The 24,319-nt window shown below is 40.4% G+C and overlaps 1 protein-coding gene across 1 annotated transcript in view; it reads right to left on the bottom strand.

Moving 5' to 3' along the window:
- Positions 1-23,408, bottom strand: part of LOC112117180 (anillin) — a 38,488-nt gene extending 15,080 nt beyond the window's left edge. Inside the window, exons 1-17 of the mRNA XM_024215081.3 lie at positions 23,328-23,408; positions 17,706-17,859; positions 16,826-17,122; positions 16,036-16,376; positions 15,043-15,262; positions 13,236-13,429; positions 12,965-13,072; positions 12,066-12,186; positions 10,958-11,074; positions 10,193-10,428; positions 8,250-8,401; positions 7,444-7,591; positions 6,588-6,723; positions 6,004-6,186; positions 2,281-2,407; positions 601-649; positions 460-519 (exon numbers count right to left, since the gene is read on the bottom strand). Coding sequence (XP_024070849.2) covers positions 460-519; positions 601-649; positions 2,281-2,407; positions 6,004-6,186; positions 6,588-6,723; positions 7,444-7,591; positions 8,250-8,401; positions 10,193-10,428; positions 10,958-11,074; positions 12,066-12,186; positions 12,965-13,072; positions 13,236-13,429; positions 15,043-15,262; positions 16,036-16,376; positions 16,826-17,122; positions 17,706-17,859; positions 23,328-23,345 — 2,661 coding nt within the window. The 5' untranslated portion in view covers positions 23,346-23,408. The remainder of the gene's footprint in view (positions 1-459; positions 520-600; positions 650-2,280; positions 2,408-6,003; positions 6,187-6,587; positions 6,724-7,443; positions 7,592-8,249; positions 8,402-10,192; positions 10,429-10,957; positions 11,075-12,065; positions 12,187-12,964; positions 13,073-13,235; positions 13,430-15,042; positions 15,263-16,035; positions 16,377-16,825; positions 17,123-17,705; positions 17,860-23,327) is intronic.
- Positions 23,409-24,319: the final 911 nt, after the last annotated feature.

Genomic DNA, 24,319 nt, shown 5'->3' with positions numbered 1-24,319 from the left:
GAGGTAGAGAAGGGAAATGAGCACACTAAGAATCATTACCAAAGAGGCAAAAGTGTCTTGTACTAGATGAAAGCTTGGAAAGCATGCCACTTTGCAAAACTGCTAGAAGAGAAAAACAACGAACTTTCAGACCTGACATAGTTAAGTGCCATGTGAAGATGGCCAAGTCTCAATTCTACTCAGTTGAAGGACTCCAAATAGAAAGACATTTAGAGAGAGAGAGAGATACATTAAACAGACTGATCAAAAGAAAAGGTAAAGTGATGAAAGCTAAGGATATAGATTTTTTGTGAATGAAGAAAACTTCCTGGTAACCAAATCAGTAAGAGGAAATTGCATCTGCTTTCAATATTTTCAGAATTAAAAAACAAACAGACTGTAGCTCAGTTCTTCTCTCCTTGTTTATATTGCTTCTAGTGTACCTTCTTATTGAACTAGTGTATCAGTTCTTGCGTTTACCTTTGACTTATTTGACTTTTTCCTCTTATCAGTAGTGCCTGTGCCATCTTTCCTCTGTACCTGTAAGACAAGAAAGCATTTGAGAAATGTAGAGTGCCTGGCTCCCCCAAGTGGCCTTTTAATAAAAAGACAAGTACATACCAAATGGTAAACTTCAACATTTATTTCAAAGGCATTGGACACATCTTGCCTAAAATAAAGAGGGTAGACTACAGTTAAAAGCATTAATAATGCCAGTAATGTTTTTAAAAAGTTAGTTATCCCTCAAAACAGAATAGTTCCCAGTAACTAGTTATTCTGAAAGCAACATCTACAGTAGTCAAAAGTGTTGGGTGTGAATCTAAGATAAAATGTAATAGCAGATATTTTTTATCAGTACACCATAGCACTGCCCTTTCCAGGCAAGAATGGTGGTCCGTCAAGTCTTTTCCATCTCTACTATGAACCGGTTTTCAAGAAACAAAGCATTCCAGCACATGAAGATTAGAATATTTGAGACTGAGACTAATACATTGCTATCTTGAGATAGATTCCAGATGTCACAAGCAAAAGAAAGTGAAATACAATAGAACCTTGATTATATGATCATTTCCCCCCCAAATAGAAAAAAGATAAAGTGATGTTAAAGAACAAGTTGATATCCCTTCACATTCTGAAACCTTCAGTGCATTGGAAATCTCTTTGCAGTGGTTTGAAGTACAAGAAAGTGATGCAATGCACTGTGCTGCGATTTATGCATCAGACCTTCTTTTATTTTGAGATGTTCACGTCTATGAACTCTCAATCAGTTCCTAAGATAGGGGTTTTATGTACTACATTAGGTTATATACACTCCCTCCAAACAGTGTCCCATCTACAGCAGGACAAGAGTATGTCCAGAATGCTGATTCAGCTCTCCAGACCAAAATTTACATAGTAAAGGTAACTATTCTGAAAGGTAGTAGTCTATCACCTCAAAATAGGTTTCAGTGCCTTGCATGGCTCCTCAGTTTCCAAGGTTTAAAATTTTAGACTATATAGTCACTTTAAACAGGGTTGGCAGAATTAATTGTTATTTTATAATTTAGAAGGATAGTGACATTTAAGCATTTTTTCAGTCAATTTTCAATTTAAGGAAATTATGTGGGGGGGGGGAGAGATCGGACAATTATTTAATGACAGATGTTGAGATTCAAAAAGTTAAAGCTATATAACAATTAAAACAAATCATCAGCATCACATGTCAAAATAATATACAAAATAAATATGCTTAAATCAAACTAAATTCTCAAGCAGCATTTCTTTGTTGATTTGTGCATGAATAGTAAAGATGACATTTACCACAAAATTTATCATTCCTAGTCTACTTTTTAAAGTAGCATATATCCCATCCTAATCATCCAACTAAATTCACATTATTTGTAAAGAATGCCTTTAAGCCAGCTATTCCTCTAACATTTGACAGGTACGTAGTTAAATTTTAGTCCAAAACAGAGTTGTCGTCAGAGACGACAAAAAACAAAAATGGCCAAGTAGAATGTCAGTCATTACAGCCAGTAGAAAACTCTCTCTCAGGGAGAGTAACTAACCAGTCATTGCAGGTGTCCAAGAGATAATGACAGGAAAAAAACAATCCATTGATTAAATTGTTCTTTATGAAAAAAGGTTTGTTCCAAATATTTCTAGAAGAAAATACTCATGCCACAAGACCTCTGAATGTTTGTGGAATACAATACTCTTACAGAAAGGTTAACATTTTAAATTAGTTTAGACAAGATTCTCAGGTATGCTCTTCTTCAGAAGCCAGCTAGTTGAGTTCTGAAGCTGTTTCTTTGTACTTACAGAGTAAACGTTGTAGTAAAAGTAAGAGCGTCTCCATTTAGGGAATTTGCAGTGCTTGCTACGGGAGTTGCTACCATGTTTTCTGCTCCCGATCTCAACAATATTATGTAGTAGTAGTTAGTTGCTTCTGTAAACAGATTTGAGATGATCACTGTAAGTAGGGTCTGTGCACCCCATGGAACAAGGACCCCAAATTCTACAAAGTTAGCTTATTGCATGGCTGTAAAAATACCCTTCATTCCCACCCTCGACATTTCAGTCAAAAATACTTGATGAATTAAACAGTGATTGATTAATTCTTCTCCACTACGTTCAGGCAGTCTAGCTCTCCAGGCTTCAGCAGTTAAGATATGGTCTGGGTAGTTCATCCAGGTCTTACCATGACCTGCTACATGCCAGAGGATGGAGGGGAGCTTGTAGTCAAAATTCAGCAGTTCCTTATCTTAGCTCTACAGGCCTCTCCTGCTGCTCTGTTCTCTGAACAGACTGACTACCCAGCCTGCATACTAGCTTTCTCTGCTCCATGGCTCATTAACCCTCTCCTTTCTGCCTATATCTGTAGAACAATGAAGGAGTATATACTGTCATCCTGTTAATTCCCCTTGTGGGGAAAGATACAGAGTAAGAGGCAGCTGCAGGCATATCTGAGCAGGGCAAGGAGGCAAAACAAGAATCCTGGGTATCTGGCTGCAGCAAACAAACTACAGCAGAAGTGCTGAGTTCTGTGGCATCTTGGAAAAACACCAAGCTCCACAGCTGCATACAGTCCATAGGACCCAAAATGAGATGACTGGAACAGTTCTCTCAGAGGCATCGGTTCAGGCACTTAGACTCAGACAATGGTTTACACTGTTCACATGTGAGGTTCTCTTCAACAATAGAGGCAGAACACTTCCACCAAAAAAAATGAAAGCTGAGATTTTGAAGCACAATTATGGCAAATTCCAAATTTGTGCAATACGACGTAGGGACCTGACTGCAAATGAGATACAAAATGAAAAATGCTTTTGGCCAATTTACACAACACTGTTGACAGAATCACTAAAAAGGAAATAAAATACAGCAGCATGTTTGTAACACATGGGGATAGAAAGCAAGCATCACATCGGATACGTGTGCATCCACGCCGCCAAGATTCACGTTGGAGAACGTTAACTGAATTCACATTTTATATTTTATGATTCATTAAATGTAAAAACAGGCTGTTTAAAGATAGTTGTATATCTCAGGCAATCAATAAGAGTTACTAAACCAAATCTGGTCCTCACAATTTAGTGCTGCAAAAAGTAGTAACACATTAGAAACCACTGAAGTTTCTGGCGGTATTACATAAATCACTGACATTGGATAAAGCGTGCTGGTTAATGCAAGCTTGCAAATGGTCAGATTTAACCACCACTGGGCACAGGAATTTCAGGTTTTCAAGTGTTTGCCGCAAAAACCTTCAAAAAGTTATTAAGCAGATATGGTTTTAGTTAGTTTGGCTAGATGAAATATTGCTCCTTCAGATCCATGTTTAACAAATTCAGATCTTAACTCTTCTCAACTCATTTGATTTAGACACACCAAGCAGACAGATAGATGACTACTTTTCAGAAAGAGTATTTAATTATTTTTTAATTTGAAACGTAACTATTCCTGTTTCTCAGCAACCCTAGTTTAAACATGTACTGAGCAAATTTTTTTTTTAAATAATAAAGTCCCTCAATTCAACATCCACATTGATACAAGGCTAATACTAGATATTAGTCCAGAAATTCATACAGCAAGTTCAAACAGCACAGAAAGTAGAGAACTAAAATCCAAGATTTTTCCCAATACATCAGGGAAAACTACAGGATCAGACTTTTTTTTTTTTTTTTTAACACCAGGACTTAGAGCAGGGGTCGGCAACGTTTGGCACGTGGCTCGCCAGGGTAAGCACCCTGGCGGGCCGGGCCAGTTTAGTTACCTGCTGACGCAGCAGGTTCGGCCGATCGCGGCCCCCACTGGCCGCGGTTTGCCGTCCCGGGCCAATGGGGGCGACGGGAAGCAGCGCGAGATGTGCTGGCCGCATGCCAAACGTTGCCGATCCCTGACTTAGAGGAAGTCAGAATTTCTTGAACATTTTTAGTGAGTCACGAGGTACCTTACCTTATCAAAAGGAGGAAGCTTACTTTTACATTTCCTTGGTCTATTGATAAGAACAGCTTGAAGTTCAGAGGATTTTCACTATACTAGTTCTGGATGCATCAATTTTAGTCTCTCTTCTCTTAATTTATACTAATTAAGGACCTAATTATTCCACATAGGCAGTCAAATTAATTTGTAGGATCAGGGCCCAAATAGGCTTATTTTCTGATATTATTTGCACCTTACTGGAAGAATACAGTGCAGGCACCAGGCTAAAGAGAATCAACCTTTTCTGAAATTCAAGTTTGATGACAGGGTTTTTTTGGCACATTTTTACCAACTGCTGGGGATCACCTAAATCCGCAACTTCTGCCTATTGCAAACAGGTTTCATTCAGGATTTTCTTTGCATATGAATCATTTCCAGGCATTACCTTATCTCAAAACAACATTATTCTCTGAGAAACCACACTATGAAAGCAATCCATCCAAAGACTAGGCAGCTGGGTACCCAATAATATTGCCACTTTATTCCTGTGAGAAATCAGTGTTATAGCATTTCCTTAATACTAAATTCCTGTTTTTATTATAAAGAGGGTCTGGGAATATTTGTTCCCTGATCCTAGGAATATTTCTCCCACAACCCCAGAAAGATAAAAAGGAGAGTTGTGGTCTTAAGATGACTCAGCAGTGGCAAGTGTAGCGCAGCTAGAGCAAATCTTATGCTTCTCAAAGCCTTGATTCCAGAGTCTTTATCCCCCATCAGAGAAGTGCCTACAATAGGACAAATACCACTTCTGAAATGTGCACTAGCATCTCACAAATCCTCTACCTGATTGCTGAAATAGTAGTGAAAGTGCAAGCAGGAGAAGTTCTTCCATCAGTGCTGAATCCATGTTGCTGACCCCAGTTACAGGGAATGCGCTGACCCAAAAATGGCTCAGTTGGATGTGTTGGTGGGCTAAGAGCACTTCCAGTCAAGTTCTGTGGGATGGACAGTCAAGTTCTCCCACAATACACCATGAACCAAGCCCTAGAGCAGTTACAGCTAACTGTGGTTGTAAGAACCCTGGGATACATTCCCAGAATCAGGGTCTTGAATCATGTCTGCACAGTGCAGTATGGATGTGTTAGCATGCGTATGAGGCTCATGTAATAACACAGCATGGACACTCAAGAGAAAGCTTGGAAAGAACAATCTGCAGGCCTGGGTCACAGACTTGGGTTTACTATGCAGTGTAGACATCCCATGGATGAGCATCCACGGGACATTTATTTTGGATTTTTTAAGTCACTTACTTTAGCTTTTAAAAAATGTGTGAGAAGAGGTGATGCAATGAGAACTACAATATCCAAAATAGGCCAGAGGCCTCATTTTTTCTCCCTACTTCAAGGCAGTCAGGCTGTTTCTTGGGAGGTGCTCAGATACTAGGACAGGTGCTGCTACGAGAACTTAGAATAAAGTTTAGCTAAAACCAGGTTCGTATTAAAGTCACTACACTCTCCTTTTCAAATACCATGGCATTTGTGGGAAACACCAACAACCATAATGATTAAAATGCAAGCAATGCAGGCTAAATATATTTTCTAAAGTTACAGCTAAGCACCTTACCTGGTTTCTGAACTGTACTGCAGACAAAGTCTGCTTTCAGAGGTAGTCGCATTTCTGAAAGAGTAACAGATCCCCTGGATGGAGCAAATTCACGGGGCGTAGAAGCAGCTTTATTTTTTTTTCCCTGAGGTCCCTCATTCTTCAATTTGTTGAGCTCTTCAAGCAAAGCTTTTCTCTTTTCAGCTGTAAAGAGAGATTTAAATTGGAACAGGGGGGGAAAAAAAAAGTGTAGAGAGAGGGTGTAGCTAAGTACCCTTTGCTATCAATTCCTTTATTGGGTAAGTGTACCATTATGAAGAGTTTCTGAGAACAGAGTGCCAATATGCAAGAAGAAATTGTGCAAGAGAGTATAGTGGACTGATAGAAGGGTGTGGGGGAATGGAGGGGCAAGTGACCTTTACCCACCTAATCACTTCTTCCTTTCAGAAGAGGGATTATAACTAATCCCTAATAACCAGAGAGAACAATAGAGTGTCATCTGAACTGGATTTTCCTGGGCTTGTTAGCTTGAAACGTCAACCATTCAGAAATTGTTCTGTAATTTAAAGGATTAGTCTGACTATTAGCCATTCTTGAAGACATACTTGCAAGAAGGAGAAGTCTCTCTGCTTCAGCTTCTTCTTGTGACCCTTTTCCATGTTCCTCATCAATACAGCAGTTCAGAGCTTGGCTGGCCTGATGAATCACAGTCTGCTGCAAACTGATCTCATTATTCAGCTCCTAATATAGTCCCATAATAAAAAAAATAATAATAATAGTGAAGTTACAAAAGAATTTTACTCTTTGCACTAGTATCGAAGAAAGCCTTTAGAACAGTATTTTCTTTAAATGGTTTCTTCCAATCTGTAGAAATATAGCTAGACAAACCAACTATAAAGCTTACAGTATGAAGTTTTACTCTCACAAGGGTTGGTCTTCCCTTCCACCATTGCTGACAACAGTACAGATGTGACAAGGCAACAAGTGGGGAACCTTCAATAGAGCTGCTCACCAAAAGTTAGGAGATACATGATAGAGAGAGATACAGATGGATTTGTAGGCAAGGGAGGAAGGTCAGAAAACAGCCCGATTAAAGCTATAGTTACAATACCTGCATAAACCTGGAAATGGCAATATCGTAGATTAGTGAGAACAAGCAAGAGTGCCCAACAGAAGAGCCATGCTCTCTCCAGACTATTGGCCCACAAGTAATGGCCTCACACAACAGCCTCCATTAAATTATACAGAACCAAAATACTTAGCATGTATCAAATTACGCTACATTTGTCCAGTCTTTAATATAAGAGTCCTAAATTGGGACAAAAACCTTAATTTTGCCAGTCTACGCAACATTTATTGTCTGTGGCACATACAGAACAAAAACAAAAAAAAGAAAAAAACCACAAGAAAGCAGTAAGTGGGAGACTAGGTGGGTTTTTTTTTTTTTAAAGTTACACATACCTGCATTTTCTGTTTAATATTAACTTGATCAGAAGTTCCATTCCTTTTTACTTCTAGTTTAGAAGCAACATCTTCTTTGCGAACTATCACTTGCTTTATTGAAGGACGATCTGTTTCTTTAAATCTTTGAGATCGATAAGCATCAATGCTTTTTAAAAGAAATCAAATGTTAGAAACATTTAACATTTTAGGGTCCAGCACAGCTTTTTACATTAGCATTGATGCTTTGGCCCACATATTTTGAAGAATGCCCAAGTCAACACATTTAGATGGGAGCAATTTTATTGCAACTTCCTGTCCACAGTAAGGTTGTGGCAATATAAAGATGACTTTTTTTTTTTTTTTTTTTTAAATAAAGATGTAGAGAAGAGGCCTTTGGTGAAGGCTTAATTGCCAGCAAGGATCTTCTGGGCATTTCACATTATCAGGTCACTGCCACTGCAGGGGCCTCTGGCATTGGTGGCATCTGGTTCTCCCCTGCTCTCTACCTTTGGCACACAGTTTAATTTCCCTGAGGACTGAAATGTTTTGGTCTAACTAGAGACTTAACAGAGAGGTATCTGGGTGAATTTAATGGCCTGCAATATTAGCCTTAAACTCTATGACAATAAGAGGGCTTCATCAAGAATTCATCTATCACAGCTACATCACTGAAACAGTCTGTTGTTGGGGGCCAAAAGATTGAAGCTTTTTCAAGCCTATCTTTCCCCTCTCCAGGAGGCACCCGGTTTAATAAAGACAAATATTTCCACAGTGACTTGATTTGCATGTTTAAGGTTCAGACCAAGCCTCTGAAAATTTGTTACCTATATAGAAGGTTGTGATCTTCTGACAAGGAGCCAATACTGTCTCCAGATTCCGCTCTAGGGACCCGTGTCCTTTGGAATTTGCCAGACTTTGGACTTTCATCACTTATACTGCTGATCTCAGCAACTGACCTACTAGGAGAAACAAAAACCTGGGGAAAAGAAAAAAATTGAGTTATGCATCATAAATAACTGGCCAGTTAAATGTGGCTTATTCTGCTCCCCCCACCTTTACTTCTCTCTCCACCCTTATTTACTCTTCCCATGCATTCCTTTTGAGTAAGCAACCCCTTACCTATATTTACATTTCCATAAAAGTCAGAAGAACTATTTAAACTGTACTTTGCAAATACACTTAGGATATACAATGACAGTTTAATAGATTGTTCCTTGCCTTCCCTTTAGGTACTTTGATAGGTGGGTTGAAACTTGAACATAAAGTGAGTCTTTAAGAACACGATGCTGCCAGCTTGACATTAAGTTGAGATCCACTAGCAAAAACCACAAACCCTTAAAATATCTTAAGGGAAGATGATGAAGTATCTTATTGCAGAATTAGTTCTGTTATATTTTATTCTAAGAGACAGCACTGTATCTAGTACCAGAAACAATTTACTAGATTCTGACTGATGGCCAAGAACAAGAGTCAGCAATCCTTATGCAGGCAGCGTTCCCACTGATATTAATGGGAATTCTGGCTAAGTAAAGACTTCAGGATAGAAACATCTCCAACGAAAGGCAAGTATTTGACTAGTAATGAGATTTAAAAATAACAACTTCTTGGAAGCAGTGAGTCAAAATGTTCCTTTTCTAGTAGTACTTTTAAACCCTATATAGGGTTTGATCTTTCTTTAGCATTTTTGTTATTTAAGCAAACACCAAGCTGCAACTATCTTGTAAGCTAGAACCCAAGAGTAACATAGCAGGAAGATTTGCCAAAATGTTTGTTATGGTTCTTCCACCACTAGACAGTGATTTCACTAGATGAAAGTTTAAGGAAATCCAGGGTTCGGTATGAAATGCAGATGAAAAAAGTAGATTACATATCGTTTTGTCCCCACCACCTCTGACCTGCAAAGCCCTATGATTTCTTTAGAAAACAACTAGTAACATGAATAATCTTTCGGCTGTTCCATTTCTACAAAGTTGATTGTTATGAAGAAATGAAAGTTAAGAAGTGAAAGGAAAGCTTTATATTACTGAAATGCAGCCACTTCACACATAAAACACCAGCTGTTCAACTGCGGGGGGGTTGCAGACGGTTGCTACAATGTTGCCAGAATGATTTAGTTGACCCTCCTCCCCGCAACCACATCCACACCACCACAGAAGGGCAAGTACCAGGGGAACTGCAGCTCTTTCTAACTGACAGTCATAGGAAAAATAAAGAAGCTGCTGTGCACCTCTTTCAAGCCACAGAGCACAGTTTATCATGGATGAAGTATGCTAAAATAGAAAGGGAGAGAAAGAAAGAGATGAGGATAACTACTATTTTCCCCTTGCCTTCGCAGTATCAGCAGTAGGTACTGAGTTAAACTTTCAAGCGGACGCTGTTTGTTTCAAGGAGATCTCACAGAGCTGCTTTGGGAGTATTAAAACTAAGAAGCAAACCCAGTGAAAAAAAATTCTGCATCAGTGATTAGGTCATGGAATAAGTGGGGATAGTCAGACTGCCCAAGGCCTATGATGCTTCTCTTATGAAAAGAGGTTAAACGGGATTGCATGCTATTTTAACAAGTGTTTAGGCACAATGGATTAAATTGGAGGGATTTTGGTTAGAATGTGGAGGACCAGAATGTAAGTATTTCACTGATTTAATAGAAAAGTCTCACATTTTATTCATATTTGTTCAGGGACCACAATACAAAATACTAACGTTTGTGAAATAGCATTATTGGTGTACAGTCAAATTGTAGATCCCCGTATTTAATATCTGTTCTTACCTCTGGACTTACAACACCAACAGACTCCGCTAACGGAGTTAGCAGAGACATTGATGAAATATTCAATGAATCTTCCTGCTCATCATCACTCTCAGCTCCCAGGTTCATACTCATTTCTTTCTTTAGTTTTTCTATGTCTGGTCCATCCTCTTGAAGAACTTCATCAAAGATGTCATTTATTACCTTTGAGCTATTCATTTCATCATTCACACTCCTCTCAATTTCACATACTGCATCTGAAAAGTCAGAGATCCCAAGATTACTTATGAGCATATCCTGTAGTACATTTAAAGCACTGATCTTTATTAAAACAGAAGAGGAAGTAATTAAATAGAAGAGGCAGTAATATTTTCCAAGTAGTTCTGTACTGGCTTATTTCTATAACTACATGAAATATTGGCACTTGAAATCAGTTAAAGATGCACTTAGCAAACAAATCCCAACTTTGAATTGAGGTCTTAAAATTAAATGAGTGTTTCATCACTGTAGGACCAGTTATTTTTTCATTGCAATAAGTTCACACATCAGCCTTCTTATGTTCCTTTGAAGCCTGAATATCACAATATATTTCTATTTTCCAATTATGATAAAATAATTAAAGAAACCCAGGAATGTTCATATGAATTTGATCTCAAATATATGCTTTGATAGCAAAAGACACTTGCTGAACTAGAAGCCCACTTAATTTGCGGGAAATTAATGTTTTGTTGGACAAAATAATAGTGATAAAGCTCATTTAGGACTAGCAAATGAAGTGTTACAAACCATTCTCTTTCTCTGTAAATTGTTCAAGCTTTGAGACAGATACTACTTTTAGTGGATTCTTTAGCAACGTGGTCTTCAGAGGACTGCGTTTTTCAGTCTCTCCACATTTTGAAGTGTCTGGGAAGTTAAAAAAAAAAGAGTAAGGTAAAGTTACTGCAGGTATGGTCAGAACTATCCACTGTGTCTGATTTCTAATTCTTAAAAAGTCCATAAACCTACAAGTGGAAGAAAAAAATAATCGACAAAATAGTACTTTAAGTTTGTTTTTAAAATTTTAATCTGAAATATCTTGAACCTCATGGAACACTGGGGAAGACTCCTTCCCCCACTTCATGAATGGAGAGACGCTTGGATGGGAACAGAACTGACAGACTGCCACTCTGCTCCGAAGGAAGACATAGGAGCCACCGCACTACAAAGAAACTAGGGCAGAAGATCCAAATAGCTGTGTTTGGGCATGCAGAGCCAGCCCAGCATCTCTACGCACAAGGGTGGTAAGGGGGACTCTATCCCTTTTTCCTCTATGGGACAAGGCACCTAGGTTCCCATTCCCTGACTGTTAAGTATTTGGTGGAGTGTCCTATAAGCCTCCCAGACTCTGCCAGATTCTGGGAGCCCTCTGTTGCTGCTCCTCCTCCTCCCCTATGGTGATAGACACTTGGCTGCTTCACGATGCCTATCACATTGAAGGAAAGGGGATGCTTCTCAGAAGTCAGGAAGGAAGGCTTACACCCAATTGGGTTGCGCCCCAGTTTTATTATTCCAGTATGGGTAGTTACAGCGCTCACACATACTGTCTCCACTCCCTACATACACAAATGTCAGATTAATATTTTACTGTCAGTTTTTGTGATTTTAGTTCACATCTGCCTGTATCAGAAATGCCATTATCTGTTGACAGTCCGTTAAAGAAGCCTAGGACTGGAAGTGCAATGATGTTACATGTCAGGATCAAGATGCATTGGCAGCACATGGGGAAGTGGTATGCCTATACACTATGCCCAGTTCTAACCAGTGCTGAGAGTCCCAAACGTTCATAACAAAGTATGAACACAAAAACGCTTTACACCAATATTAATCATATCAACTCAAGAAGGATTGTTCTCACCTGAAGATTCTGAGGGGAGAGATTTTACTGGTATCTCAGATCCTGTGGTCTTTTCTGCTGCTACAAGCGAAGTAGCATCTGAACTAGCGAGCTGTTTTGAACTAGCTTGAGCTTGGCTTTCCTGAATAAGAAAAAAAATTACATTAAAATGTCAGTCTCAGAATGTACTCTAACTTGTGGCTTGTAAAACTAAATGAACTAGTTGATATTTGAACATTCGTGGCACAACCTTATTACTTACGCAAAACAAATTTTATAAAAATATCAGTCTTATTTTGAAAGACTAGAAAATGAAAGTTACAGCTATGAGGCTCCTACTCAGATGCAATGACCCAGCAAGTCAGATTCCATGGAGAGAAGTATTTTACTTTTTAAAAAAAGTATATATCCAGAAGGGCAAATTTTTAACATCGCAAAATAGCACCTACCTTGAAGATGAGGCAAACCTACTGTTGAGATACTATTAGAATTTAAGTAATAAATAAGTGAAAGTGAAGACTGAATATTTTCTTTAAAATATTGGCAGAGATAATATACTCAAGAGTGCATACACTTTAAGTTGTTTCTTTCAATTACTTTAAAAATGTTTACGATTCTGTAGCATGTAAGAAAGTGCTAAATCCAAAGCATATCATCAGAAAGTTGGTAAACTCATACTATCTTTTCCCCTTCCCTTTAAACAAACTGTTATGGTTCTTGGAGAGAAAGGAAAGGAGAGGTACTCTAGTAATGATTATATAAACTACTTGGAATAAAAAGTCTTTTACAGGCCTATACATGCTTGTCCCCAAGCAAAGATTAATATAGATTATTGTACATTTACATGCTTATCCATGTGTTCTGGGTTCTCTGATAATTTATAGATGGGCACGTCAAAAATACACTCTGACATATATTACCATTTTAATTTCTGGATGTTTGCTTTTTGAATTTTCACCTCTCTCAGCACTCCACAGACTGCCCTTGTCAAACCGGCCACGAATACAAGCAAGTTCTTTTTCACGTTCCTAAGCATGAGAGAAATATATGTTATACAAGAACATACTGTAGGCTGTAGCTATATGTTAGAAACGGTTTTTGCTGTTGTTTTTTAATCCCTAGGCAGTTTTAGAGAATTAAGAAACATTCCTGAAGATTATAAGTAAGCTATTAAAATTTAGCAAATCATACCTGCTTGAGCTGTTGTGCTAGACTGGCAGTGGAGGACGTTTCATTCTGCTTGAAAAGTCTTTCCTGGATTGTCTTTGTGTTTGGGGTAATAATGGGTGTTCTGTACCCAGTAGTAGTTGTAGCAGGACTTTGAGTGCTATGCTCTTGAAGCCGTTCTCCAAAACGTTCCAGAAAGGGTTTGATTCCTGATCCCCCTACAAAAACAATGGTTTTAGCTTTGTAAGAGTCATACACTTTTAACAATTTTTAGACCATAGACACAATTAGTTGCTTTCTTGTAAGGCCTTCAATGTTTTGCATACCTTACTCCACTATCTTTTGAACATGCTCAGCATGTAATTGTTGCTCTTTCTCCAAACAGAAGACAAATGGACATTACAGCAGCGCAAATCAAAGTTTAGAGTGAGAGATGCCTCTCAATGCAAAGGTCCATCAACTGATGGTTAAAATGGCTTGGTTCCTCACCTACTCTCTCCAGAACCAGATCTCACTTACAAGTCAGTACAAAGTGGCTGAGAAATACAAGGTGGAGAAGCTGCTTGGCATTTACCTTACTTTAAAATAACATTATTGAGTATAATAGCATAGATTTGTCTTCTACTCTAAGCGAGTCTTGGAAAGAGAAACTTAGTGAAGCAAAACTGTAGAGCTTAAAAAAAAAAAAAAAAAAGAAAAAAAAAAAAAGTTCAGTTTGCCAATCCAGCTCAGTTCTTTGTAAAGTTGATCAGCTAGGTACAAGAGACTGTTTGATTACTTTCAAGTAGTCTTCCCTAATCTTCTAGTGTCACATCATTAAGAGTCACTAGAAGTGCTCTCATAAAAATCCAAACATCACACACATATCTTTAGAAACTGAGAAATGGATGGAAGTTTCATGCTGTAACTCCTGTGTAAGGTATCAACCGAACACCTCTTTGGTCCATATGCTGCAAGAACCTATAGGATTTAATAATTTGCAAATCACTTTAAATGCACCAAGTTGGCTAGTGTGACATATCACAACCACACGGAGTATCTTTGGAGAGTATTGTATAACCGTCATAAAGTTAATATGTATAGATGCAGGCCAGGGATTATGTTCTACTCCATAGTGGACGGTTTACTGCAGCTCATCCAAGGACTAGAAACAGTGGGGATAATTCTTGCAGTAACTGGGACTATAAACAATTCCAGAAAAGTACCATCACTTGGGGTGGTTTGCATATACTGGTTCAGGACTGTCTCCTGTGTCTTTTGAGCCTAAGAAAGAACTTGGGGTATAAAAAAGGCCAGCTTGAACCAATTCAATTAATTATGATCCCAACGGTCAAAGGTGCTGTAAGCCTTTGCAGTGGTTCCTACCCAGAGTGGATCCCTACCCAGAGTGACAACTGCTAGAGGCCTGAAAGAGCAGAGTATTCCTTCAGCAGACCACGGAGAGGGTTCAAAAACACCAAAATTGCGACACCTGGTTTTAAAGGGATTGAAATATTCTTTATGTATAAAGAAGTTAGTTCAGAGTTTAAAATGGTTCCAGTTCTCTTAAATTATTACTAGGATGCTTGATTAGAATTCTATTAGTAAAAAGTTAGAAGAAATTCTAATCCATAATTCAGAATATGAACAGCTAACCATTACATGGTATTGTGGAAGCAGAGATTCTCCGACACTATAGACCAGCATTAGCTAAAAGGTAGTTTTAGACCTCAAGGAAAAAAGATTAGTACAGTTTGTTGGAAACATTTACGATAAGTTAAATTTAAAACTGAAGGTAATGGTTAAAAAGCAATTATATCACTCATTGCTTTAAAAAACACAGGTCACTTACCTGGTGTTGTAGGCTTATCCTTATGTTCAGGTTGCACATGTGTTCTTTTGATTGGCTCTTCTTTGGACTGAACTGGCTGGGATGAGATTGGTTTTATTGTTGGCTTAAGTTCCTCTGTTTTCTGGGGGCTGCAGGGCTTCTTTTTTAATAGTTGTGGTACCTCAGGTTCCTTAGGACTGGGATTGGTTACTCTAGAGGATTTTGCTAAGTAATTTGGTCCCTAAAGAGAAAAAGAAATATACATTTGGCTATGATCTTAATTAAATGGGAAGACCACACATTCTTCACTCACCCAGAAAAGGCTAGATTAAGAAATATTGCATATAGCACTGTTTGAAATCTGAACACTCTTATTTCCCAAGAGAACAATAGAAAAGACAGAACAAGTTACATGATGCCTTTAAATCCAATATATCAGTTTTTCAATATTTGATTACATAATTTGCCACCTGTTAGACTAATATTAAAGAATATGTGTAGCCTTAATTCTAAATTCAGTGGAACACTAAGTTCATGAATGGGATAATTTTCATAACAGATGCTACTACTTTCAGATGTCTGACTTGCATTTTATAAAAATGTTTACATTTACAGTTGAGAGTTACAATTAACCACGTGAACAATTGATTTCTAGAAGCCAGACCCTCATAATTCCTGCCTGTCAAATGTACTCAGGGAGCATGCCACTCTTACAAATCCCCATTGGTGACTAAAAAGGAGTGCAATTCACATACATTTGGAAGCCATTGCTCCCCTCTCTTGCTCATATGGTCCATCTTAATTTTTGCAATGAAAAGAGAAGCAGCTTATGATACCTTTTAAGTGTCAGATGATCAATGGTATTAAGATTGAAGTGAAAAGCAAGAAATAATTAAGGTTACTCATTTTAAAACGGTCATGATCATTTGCCACTAACATTCTGATTAGACATGTACGGGTAACATCCATCCCACAAAAGAGACATCAGGTTAGTTGTTAAATTTGATCACTCACCAATATCTTAGAGGTTGCTGGTTTATTTACAGATTCCTCAATAGCCCTTTGAGAACAGAATGCAGCTTCCTGCTTTCCACTGCCGCTATTGATTCGAGCAGATGCTTCACTTGTAGTGGACAATTTGGATAAACAAGTAGTGCCAGGCTGTTCTTGTGTATTGTTTTGCTTTGCAGATGGATGACTTAGATCATTTTCCCAGGAACCAATTGTAGCAGCAAGGTTAGCTAAACGGCCTTTTCTCCCAACTGGGGTGTCACTTGCAAGAGTTGGCTGTTTGGGTGGGGAAACAGCCTGTTCTTTTGACAGGAGAGGAGATAGGGGAGAACTTTCAGATGGATCTGAAAATTAAGACAGGTAGTTAAGAGCTACACGCACTTTTTGAAACATAAGACACTAGAAAGAGTCAACCTTTTGTAAAAATAAAGTTCCTATGCAACTCAATTACAATTGTTGTTAAGTTAGGTTATTTTGCAAAGACAATGGCAGATTATTTCACTAGAACCCAAGAAATGTTAAATGTCTAAAAACGGATTACACCAAGTTAACAATTATGTAAAAATCAGAGGGGTTTGGCAGAGTGTACAGAAGGTGTATTCTCAATGATTTCCCATTTTTTGGGCACCCATTTCTTTTCCCACAGTATTCATTTTACAAAAAAATATAAAAGTCAGAAATTTAAAGAAATCCTGTATCAGAAACAGTCACTGAGGAAAAAAAAAATTCTCCAGTGCTTGCTTACTATCACGACAAATAGTTTAATTTTTAAATTATATGAAGTGGGACATACCATTATCATCCCAGTAACGTCGCTGTTGTGCCAGTTTCTGCATACGTGTTTTGACTGTAAGGGCTACAGGTACTTCAGATTTCAAGTTCTGCTCTTCCTTCTCAACAAGCAGTGGAACAGGCTGACCTGAGGGAGCCCTGTTATTTGCAGTTGCTTGTGGCTGTGCAGTCATCTCAGGAGGAAGATGTTTCATGGAAGTTGAATTAACTGGCTGTCTATTCTCTGAACTAGAAACGGGAACCTCCATGCTGTCAGAACAGAGCCTTTTTGATGGGGATGGCTTTGTACTAGGTTTCGCTGTAAAAGTTAAAAGTATTTGAACCAGTCACTTATCAGCCATCATCTTCACAGCCTGCAATTAAAAGCACTGAACATGCTCCATCTTTCTGAAATAGCTTTTTAATTTTTAAGCCCTCCACTATGTCTTATGCAAGAGTTCCTTTTAAAAAAAAAGGGGGGGGGGAGAGAGGAGAATAGTTGCCCCGTCTTTATGTCCATCATCAAATCTTGATTGTCCCTTTAAACTCTGCATTCCCCAATGTGTTTCAGTATTACGAGCTAAGGAGAGTGACTTTCATAGCAGTGATTTGTTTAAACTATTAAGTGAGCACTAAATTGAAGTTAGTCAGTCACCTGCAAGACATTTGCCACCAGTTTATTGGCTAGTCACATTTTGGACCTAATTAAAAAGGCAGGCAATAGCATCCCTTACTGCTGAGTTTAGAAAGAAGAGGGTTAAATTTTGGTGCTAAAAGGTAGTATTTTTTTAGTCAAAGCAGTATGTGTCAAAAGAAATAAATGGGAGTTTTCACACAGAAACAGTGAGCCATGTGATTTTTCAAGAGGTTTTTTATTTCTGTACTATGCCTATGCAAGATACCTTCTTCACTGGGCAAAGGTGACTGGTTACTAGTTTCTGACAAAGGTTCTCTAGTTCTCTTTGTCTGCAGCGTGGGCCTCATTCCTGCTGTGGGTCGCTCAGCCATTTTCTTCTGCAAGTTCTCTCGCCTGGCACGGGTTCGTTCAAGAAGTTTCTAAATATTTAGAAAGGCACAGATTGTTACATACTTCAGTATTCTAGTGGAAACACATGTTACGAATAAAGTATAAATTACTGAAACACTGAATTTTTACAGTAAATTCTCAGTTACATGTTTCTAACATCCTACGCCAGAGGTCCCCAAACTGTCAGGCACGCCCCCCTAGGAGGGCACAGAGGAACATTCAGGGAGTGTGACAGGGCCCCATGGAGGGTGTGGAGAGAATGCCACCCAGCCCCACTACGCTCCCAGCTCTGCTCTGGCCACAGCCACAGCTCCCGACACCGCCCCCAGCCTCAGCCCCTGACTGCGGCCTGGCCACGGCTCCAGTCAGCCCCAGCCCTGCCCCCAGCTCCATTTCTGGCCCCAGACCCATCCCCAGCTATGGCCATAGCCCCCTTACCCCTCTCTGCGGTATCTCCCCCCTCCCCAGGATCCACAGACAGGTGTGGGGAGGAGATATGGACAGGGGTATGGGGGGGTACGACACTGAAAAGTTTGGGGACCACTGTCCTACGCAAAAGATTCCCACTATGGAAACAAAAGATTGTACATCTTTCAGATGTTGCAAGCTTACTAATTACACTATCCTTCTAAATAAAGAAATTCATAAGTAATGACAGTGACTAATAGTGAATTAGTGACAATTGACTTCTAAACTACCAGGTGACAGTAGCATTGCTAAAAACAGTCAACTTTTTGGTTACTAGTTTGGGTTTCTTTTAAACCAAGTTGCCAAAATTGGCGTACACGGCAGCTACATTGCAGATGTGCATTCTCTACATCAACCCTTCTAGCTGACTGAGGTGCACCATTAACAGATTCTGAAGTGAGCGTGACCAAAGGGATGTAGGGATTAGAGAAATGAAAGAAGAGCATTTTGAAGATGTCATGGATGCAGAGGATGCCATTAAGAAGAAGAGATCTGTACTTGCATGTTTAGACGGTAAAAAACAAAAACACACCATCACAATATTTATCTTTATACTGACATAAGTATTCCATTTAAAAGAGGAAAGATTTAAACAAAGATATATCAGTTATGTCCCCAAATATATGGGATATTTCTTCTGATCCACTGATCTAATTGTTATAGTTCACATACCATTTGGGGCGCACTGACCTACTCCATTACATATAAATCACTTCAATGAAAGTTTAGAACAGTGTTTCTCAAACTGGGTCTCTTTTACGGCCTGCTGCCATTAAAGGTTTTCCCTTCTAGTGAGAGAATGGTATGGTAGATCTCAAACCAATGAAGGCTACACTCAGAAAGACCTCAAGACTTCTGGAATATGCTGCTCAAACAGTTTCACTTTTGTTTCTGCTGCCTGTCCCTCCCTTCTCACATTTATCTCCAGACTTCTTCTCCTTGTCCAGATCTATTCCACCCCCAACAATCTTCTATTCATTGAATTTTTTGAAACTTTGCACTTTTAGAGAGAGGTAAGGGATTGACTGTGTACACAAATCTGCAGAGGGACAATAGGGTTGAGGTCTGTTATTTCTCACCTCTATATATTATTTATTTATTTAAAAATATTTTTGCTGTTAACGAGCATGTTATCTTTGGAGACTCAAATCCACAGTTTGAGAACTGCAAAACTAAGCATCTCTGATGGTATCATCTATACTGAGTCCTATTGGGTAGATAGAAAGATTAACCTAAATAATCTATTCAGAAGCCCCTGGAACCCCATAAAATTGGGTCCCTAATCCATGAACTATTGGAACTCATTTACAAAACTTTTCTTAAACATTACATGAATATATTGTCACATACTACAGAATTAGAATTTATAATCCCTATTCCATGATGAGCTATCTTTGAGCTATAGTTTTAATTAAGATATATTATCTTTAGACAGGTTTTTCCCTCAAAAAAGCATTTTCTCAAAAAAATCCTATTTAAAAAAATTCTGATTTAAATTAAAAAATCCGATTTTTTTTTTTTTTAAATCATTGATTTTTATCCACCCTGATAGTCAACCTGGAACTCGTTGCCAGGGCATGCTGTGAAGCCAAAAGTATAATTGGGGTCAAAAGAAGAATTAGATAAGTTCATGGAGGATATGTCCATCAATGACTATTAGCCAAGATGGTCAGGGATGCAATCCCATGGTCAGGGTGTCCCCACGCCTCTGACTGCCAGACTGGGTGAGAGGGATTGGAGCACTTGATAATTGCCCTGTTTTCTGTTCATTCCCTTTGAAGCATCTGGCATTGGCCAATATCAGAAGACAGGATACTGGGCTATATGGACCATTGGTTTGACACAGTATGGCCATTCTTATGTTCTTGTTGTATTACTATTGGAATGTCAATCTCAGCAGTTCTGCGTGAAAGCAAAACGCTGACTCTAAATTTCTGTAACTAACAAAGGAGGACTGGAAAACTACATGAAGCCAGGAGTGCCTGTACTGACAAATTGCATGTCAGTTTTGGACTCCACCCTGTTCCCTTGCTCTACCCACAAAAAAAAAAAAGTGAAGTGCACAGGGAACCATGCATGTGTGAGAAAGTTTTCAGATGCAGAGACTAAGTAATAAATATGCAGCAAAGGAATAGTTAAATAGCATGTGTAAGGTGGGACACGCAGAGTTATTCAAATACACATCCACATTCCATTCTGTTCCGTTAGCCCAGTTTGAGCTAAGTTTCAGTTGCTGCAGCTAGGATGTCATTTAAAAAGAATGTGCAGCTCCATTGTTGAACTCAAACTTTTACTGGTTTGCAGCATGCTCAAATTTTCCAAGTAATAGTCATAACTCAAATTCTGCTCTTACACACTTGATGAATAAGCCACACTTTGAAGTGACCGTTAGAATTAGTTTTGAAGCCCACTGGCATTTTGGGGAGGAAAAAGGAGGGGAGAGGGAAAGAAGAGAGTCTTACCGTGTTGTGTAAGGGTTTTGCTAAGGGCTAGAAGTTTAATTAGAATGTTCGCAGTTTTTAGTACTTGCCATAAAAACATACTTCCTAAATATATAACAAACTAAATGTATACACAGTCCATGCATGATCTATTATCATTTCTTAAAGGTGCATACAAGCGTAGGGCTCCAAGTTATCCTACTTCTCACCTACACAGCTAAACATTGTTAAGGGCGTGTCTACACTTAGAGTACTGCATAGGCGTAACCGCGCCACTGTAGCACTTTAATGAAGACACTCTATGCCCATGGGAGAGAGGTGGTAGCTATGTCGGCAGGAGCAGCTCTCCTGCCAACATAGCACTATCTACACAGGGGGTTAGGTTGGCATAACCGTGTCGCTCAGGGGTATGGATTTTTCACACCCCTGAGTGACGTAGTTATATTGAGATAGGTCTGTAGTGTAGATGAGACATAGTGATAAATTGTTAGCTGACATTCAGAAGTCAAGATCGTGTTAGTTTTTGTATCTAAGGCTATGTCTACACTGTACTTTCGTCAGTAAAACTTTTGTCGGTCAGTAGTGTGGGGGAAAAACAAAACAAAAAAACACTCCGGCCAACAAAAGTTTTACTGATGAAAAGCGCTAGCGTGGACAGCGATTTGTCAGCAGGAGACACTCTCCTGCCAACAAACCTACCCTCATTGGGGGTGGTTTTATTTTGTCAGCAGGAGAGTTATCTCCTGCCAACAAAAAGCAGCTACACTGCGTACCTTACAGTAGCACAGCTATGCCGCTGTAAGGTATGCAGTGTAGACATAGCCTAATATCAAGAGATATATTATTATACAACTAATGAATCTAAAATATTAAACAGATGGTGCTTGGTATTTAATTTTAGTTCAAGGAAAGTAGTGTTAGGCTTGAAGGCTGACCAATACTAGCATATCATACTCCTTTCCAGAAATAAAATAATCAGTTCCTCCAAAAAGTTGTTATTTGAAGGACACTTCTCTCTTGAAGCACTGGAGAGAGATACCCGTTAGTATTGTGAAATATTTGAATAAAGTTTACTCTAAGGAACAACCTAACAGCTCCAGATTGTACTTCTCAAAATTCAATTATGTACAAGGTTGTGTGCATATTGGAATACTTCCCAGCATGCAAAACAATTTTAAACTCAGTTCAGTAGTTTGGACTTGAAAAGAAATTTAAGACAAGTCTCATCAGGTCACCCGCTACCAATTAAGGAAGCAATGTTAAGTTGTTTATATATAACAAACGTTACATACATAGAGAGACTAGATGGACTCAGTTTTAACATAAACTAAAGGCACAACTACTGTTTCTGCTCCAATTTAATTAAATGAGTGCTACCTCTTTGTGCAGGCTCTCTTCAATCATTTAAATTAAATCACTGTAAAATATTCAGATACTCTTCAAATATTTTAAGAGTGTATTGGGGGGGTTGCGATAATTTAACTAAAATCAATATAGAATTAGCTTTTAAACTTCAGTTACATCAGTGCACAAACTGTTTAGACCAGTCTCAGTTAAGATTTTAAATTTTATCATAGAAGAAAATCTGATAATCTGCATTCATTTTGAATTTATATATAATTGATAAGAGTGTCAAATGTTTTGGGTTAAAAAAGGGTAAATTGGACTTTTTGAGGCCATTAGAGTTCAGTACAACATATTAACAACCTGCACAAGTCAGCTCCACATTGGTACCTCGGTGTCATCTCTTTGGAGTTAGGAGAACAATTCTTCAGATGTTTTATTTTCTGTAAGTAGCACGTTTAGATCAATTGCAGCCACCTCACTCAGTTGACCTTGACTTCACGTTTTGTATTTAGAAGCCACACATCACCTAAGCGCAGCCACGTCTAACAATCATCTTAGAAGCAGCAGCCGCCGCCCTGACCATATGATAAAGTCAGGAAAGGGAGAAACTCCACAAGGGTGGCTACATCTGCCAGAGGCGCTACGTGGGAGTGCCCTGCCCTATGGCCTCTAGTCTCTCCCGTGCTACAAGCGAGAAGCCCGTCGCACCCCCCTACACACGGGACGGGACGGGACGGGGCGGGAGGCAGACACCGCAGCGCCGCTGAGACAGACACGTTTTTACAGGCTGTATAACGCGAACCATCAGGCAGCCAAGCGCGCAAGAAATGACACTTCAGCAGCAGCAGCAGCAGGGGCGGAACCTTATTGTGCTTTGCCGGCTTTGATGCTGGAGCTGGGGGTGGGGGGTCTCATCTCCACCGGGAGCCCCCCGCATCCCCAGACACTGCTAAGCCCCCCCAAACAGGGCACCTCGCAGCCCAGGAGCGTGTTGAAGGAGCAACGGTTTGGACTGGGGGCGGGGAAGAAGGGTCAGAATCGATTCACACCGAGCTCGCGGGCAGCAGCGACCCCCCTCCGCCCCGATCCCCCACGGGGTCCGACATCCCAGCGCCCCGATCCCCCCCTCCCTGCCCACGGGGTCCGACATCCCAGCGCCCCGATCCCCCCTCCCTGCCCGCGACCCCGAGGGCCGTTCCAACCCGGTTTGCTCGCTGTGGGGGAGGGGACCGGCTGCTCACCTCGGTGAAGGGGTCCATTGCTGCTGCCGGGCGCCCCCCGCTCCGTCCCTTCTCGCGCTGCTCCGGGAGTGGCTAAACCACCACCCCAAACCGCTCTTCGGATTTTGAATTTCAGCGCCCGCCTCCACTGCGCACGCGCCACGTGAGACACTTCCACCCTAAGGCCAGCCTGCGCGGTCACGTGATAGCCGGGCTCGGGCAGGGAAGGGAACCAACCACCCCAGGCTCCCTCTTGCGCATGTGCACTCAGAAGTCTCAGCGCAACCTAACCCACCGATTGAATCCCGATCCTCATTGCTTGTGCAGGCGGGAAAGGGGCGGGATAAAAGCTGTGACATGGGCACTGGCCGTTCGGCGGGCAATGAGCGCGCCCATTCACCGTAGGGGCAAAGGGGAGCCGAAAGAAGTGCAAGGGAGAGTTGCCAACTGTTTAATCATACAAACCCCCTTGCTCCGCCCCTTCTCCGAGGCCCTGCCCCAATCACTCCATCCGCCTCCCTCCCTGTCCCCCACCCTCACTCACTGTCTTTCACCGGGCTAGGGCAGGGGTGTGGGCTCTGGGCTGGGGCCAAGGGGTTTGAAGTACGGGAGGGGGCTCCAGGCTGAGCCTGGGGCAGGGAGTTGGGGTGCGGGAAGGGGGTGCAAGGTACAAGCTCTGGGAGGGAGTTTGTGTGCTGGAGGGGGCAGGGGGTGGGGGGCAGGGGAGTGGGGTGCAGGTGCTGGGAGGGAGTTTGGTTGCAGGAGGGGGTGCAAGGTACAAGCTCTGGGAGGGAGTTTGTGTGCTGGAGGGGGCTGGGGCAGGGGTTGGGGTGCAGGGGAGTGGGGTGCAGGTGCTGGGAGGGAGTTTGGTTGCAGGAGGGGGTGCAAGGTGCAAGCTCTGGGAGGAAGTTTGTGTGCTGGAGGGGGCTCGAGGAAGGGTGAGGGGACTGGGGTGCGGGAGGGAATGTGGGGTGCAGGCTGCGGCCGGGAGGCGCTTACTTTGGGCAGCTACT

The sequence above is a fragment of the Terrapene carolina genome, unplaced genomic scaffold, assembly GCF_002925995.2.
Source record: "Terrapene carolina triunguis isolate 2854851 unplaced genomic scaffold, T_m_triunguis-2.0 Scaffold33723, whole genome shotgun sequence".
Taxonomy (NCBI): domain Eukaryota; kingdom Metazoa; phylum Chordata; order Testudines; family Emydidae; genus Terrapene; species Terrapene triunguis.
Note: the sequence above shows the minus strand (reverse complement) of the source record. Positions and strands in the feature narration are given on the sequence as shown.